This window comes from Trypanosoma equiperdum (genome assembly GCF_001457755.1).
Source record: "Trypanosoma equiperdum strain OVI genome assembly, contig: ctg_687, whole genome shotgun sequence".
Lineage (NCBI taxonomy): Eukaryota > Euglenozoa > Kinetoplastea > Trypanosomatida > Trypanosomatidae > Trypanosoma > Trypanosoma equiperdum.
Genome location: NW_027124628.1, coordinates 31,108 through 34,635, shown reverse-complemented (window position 1 = coordinate 34,635; position 3,528 = coordinate 31,108). Strand labels below are relative to the sequence as shown.

Sequence of the window (3,528 nt, the reverse complement as noted above, 5' to 3'; positions counted from 1 at the left end):
TATATATATATATATATATATATATATACACGCCAATAATGATACAAGCACCCCGACAAATCAGATCTCAAATGTACGGTCGACAATAACAAAACCTCTCGCCTCATCCACAACCTTCACGCGGCACTCCGCAGGTTCACGGCCGGCACGCGTTGCAGGGACAATAACTTGCGTTACACCTGAGTCAAATGTTACTGTAGTGAGCACTCGCGGTGAGGTTTCCAAATTACCCTTCCTCGTATCTGTTTCCTTCTTATTGTTATTTTCATTATCTTTGCTGCCCTCCTCGGTGTGCCTTCGAGGTTCGTCATTGTGAGGATACGTCACCTGCATAACCACACGGTCCCGCACCCTTTTGTCGATGCCTTCCGCACGTATGGCGAGATGGCTTTCCCGCTGTTCCACAATGAGACTTACCGCAGCCTGCTCCGTGCGCTCAGCAATACTTACCAAATAGTTCGAGTGACAGGCATAAAGAATCGCAGCCGCCAGAAGCCGTGGGAATACTTGTATAGTCAAAAAGATTATGGCGAAATGGCCAAGGTAGCGTCCTTCGACACGGTTACTGTTGTGACGCGAAACAATAAAAATGAAAACAAGTGTCATGGCCATAAAAAGGCCAATGCCTTCACCTAGGAAACGCATTTGTTGTTGCCGCCGTTCGTGGTCGGTAAAACGATATGAATGTCCTGTGTGCGGATGACTTTTTGGAACCTCATCTTTGACTTCTTCCATGAGATGATCATATGCCTCCTTTATATTCTGAAACGCCGCTGTTGCGTTGGGTGGTGCATTGGGGTTGTCGGGATGAAAGTGCTTCGCTAGAATGTGATAATGCTCCTTAATTCTGCTGCTGTCCCGTACCGCCTCCTGAAACCCAAGTCTGTGATAATAATTGCTGCTTTCCCATGCGGCGCCGTTAATGATCAGTTGCTCCATCGGAGACGTTGACTGCAATCGGCTAGGAACGGCAAGGGGTCCCGCAGGGTGGCATATGCTTGCCCGCAAAGTGACGGTTGAGATTGTGGGTGCTGAACGTCCGCTAAATGATTTTATTAGACCTCGCATTCCTATTACGGTGTTACCGGAGATGCTCTCACGGTCGAATCGGTTCCTTCCAATAAAAACTACGTGAGGCAAAAGAATTCAGTGGGTGCAGAAAGAAGAGGTATCTGTGCGATCACAGAAGCGCACTGCAGGCGCAACAGCGCAAATGCAAAACAAAAACAAAGAGACATATATGAATATTGGCACCCTTAGTAGGGAGCGAATTCCTTAACGGCAAATTCTGGAGAAAAGCAACTAAAACGGCAATAACACCATAAAGAGGAAATTATATTCAAGACAGAGGAAATTAAGACAATTAAGACAGCCTTGGGATGTTTCGGGGATATTGTTCCATTTACCCAAGGGTTGCTGTCAGACAGTGAGAGGTTGATGAGCAGCATCGCGCGTAAACAAGAGAATATACGACAAAATCATAACACGTACAACGAACATAACCGAACGGAAAAAATTAAACATCTTTTTCATAAACGGTGGACATTACCACGTCGTACATCTGCACATGGTTGGTGCACATTTCCCTCATTGTATGAGCACCTCCAGCAGAGCCAGTTGGGGTTTTCGTCACAACGGAACGGGATACACAGATACACCCGCTGTTGCTAGCGGCCAGGCGAAACAGGTTTTGGCGCATCGACGGTGTAAAGACATTCTCCCAGTGGTGGATAATTACACATACTAGCCATGTAAATACCACTTGTCTCTTTGTGTGAAGTACTTGTGTACATTACCTGCCATTTGAGCAAACGCTTCCGCGATAGCTCCAACGCAGCCTCTCGCTCCAGCCGTTCCGTTTCCTCTCTGACACGAAATAACTCTTCTCTGAGCACTCGTTCGCGTCGCCGCTGCTCCTCCAACCGTGTTTTCGCTGTTACAGTTGCTTCACAATTCTGTGAAAAAGAGTATACGTTATCACAACCTTTTGATTGTGGTGATTTGCATATCGAATGAGGTGTAGCAGTTCTATGGTCTTTTGAAGGAGTTGTGGGAGGGGGAAGATTCTTTTGGACGTCCATATGCCACCTTGTCTGGGGCTGGAATACGTAGAGTTGGTCATATTCATGCAGCTGCGCGTCACTAAGAAGTTTCTCCCATTGTTGAGATTTATCGTCGTAAATGTGAACTAATGCAATGCTAAAGTCCGCCTCAGGGTACCCCTCTGGTCGCCGGGAGTCCATTTCTGTAGAAAACACAGTAACTATTCTCTTCTGGAGATCTTCTATGGTCGGTTTTGAAGGGAACCTTACCTCCAAATTGCATTTCTCCCCGTACAGGTCAGCGCACACGAGGAGTGGGTACATTTGACCTTAACAAAGTAGCTCCGTACACCGCCAATGTACTGTTACACTCTTTTCGGTTTGTTGTCTCTTTCGCCCCTCCTGTGAGAAAGAACAACAACAAAAAAACTGACCTCGCCGCGCGTCTTTCCTTTTTACCTAGGCAAGAAGAGGGTTTGTATCCATATATGTGCACGGTGAGAAGTGAGTAGACGGAATGACAGCTTAGTGGACACCAAAGAAATTGCCTTTGGGGGTCGTAGAATGTAAGACCTAAACTTCTTTTTTTAATTTAAAGGGGAAGGGACTCAGTTCCAAAACCAAAGGAAGTCAATAGTGACGCAATAACAACACAGCGGTAAGTCACTTTCTGTACGCTGCACTACACTCGACCCGGGGCGTCAGTGTGCCCACGCTCCAAAAACACGCTGTGAAAACTTGGGGAGGAAATCACTGGTTGCGTGCTAAAGACGAAAGGGAACCTTTGAAGACAAGTATTACCCTCCTAAAGCTGAAGTAACGTTTTCGGCCGTATTTGGTACAAGGACTCGCATCCATAATACATACTTCCTCGTCACCCCTCACGAAACCGTTTTATCGTTATCCATACGCAAGGCAGCAGAAACGACACCTCAACCGATGCGGTAGCTACCGAAAAGACACGGGAAGACACTAAATGTGTCACTAAGTTTCGATGAAGCCTCTGTAGAGAAGGATAGGAAGGATTAATGTACCCGCTTCTTCTACACAGACCACAGTAAGTCTCTCTTCGTGAACACACACGGGAACGTAGCTGGCGCTTCACCCCCGTTACTGAATCCATTTCTTCACAAGTTCACCGATACCATACCCCCATCTACAGGATAACAAAGCGTGTTTAGATCACCACATTCGCATAAAACTTGAGCTCAAAAAGTCTTCCTAGAGTTTCGAGATCCAAGGTCCCAAATTAAACAAACCTAAAAGGGGAAAATAACAACGTGTTTCCCTTGTTAGGATGTGTCGTCCGCACAGACATTGGGAGTCATTCGGATGGCAATGAGCATCAAGATTCTTAAACCGAAGGTAGCACACCATACATGAAAGTCTGCTGACATCCTCGTAAAAGGAGGAAAGCAAACTGCAACCCACCGCACGTAAGTAACACTGAAACCAGGTGCAAATGTTGTCCATGAAACTTTATAGC

At 46.3% G+C, this 3,528-nt stretch overlaps 2 protein-coding genes across 2 annotated transcripts; both read right to left on the bottom strand.

Annotated features, from left to right (window-relative positions):
* Window positions 1-60: 60 nt before the first annotated feature.
* Window positions 61-1,068, bottom strand: TEOVI_000320300 (heat shock protein, putative; the record flags this gene model as incomplete). The annotated part of the gene is made up of 1 exon (XM_067226154.1): window positions 61-1,068. The coding sequence occupies one exon, from the start codon at window positions 1,066-1,068 to the stop codon at window positions 61-63; it is 1,008 nt and encodes a 335-aa protein (XP_067082255.1).
* A 599-nt stretch (window positions 1,069-1,667) lies between these two features.
* Window positions 1,668-2,366, bottom strand: TEOVI_000320200 (uncharacterized protein; the record flags this gene model as incomplete). The annotated part of the gene is made up of 1 exon (XM_067226153.1): window positions 1,668-2,366. The coding sequence occupies one exon, from the start codon at window positions 2,364-2,366 to the stop codon at window positions 1,668-1,670; it is 699 nt and encodes a 232-aa protein (XP_067082254.1).
* Window positions 2,367-3,528: the final 1,162 nt, after the last annotated feature.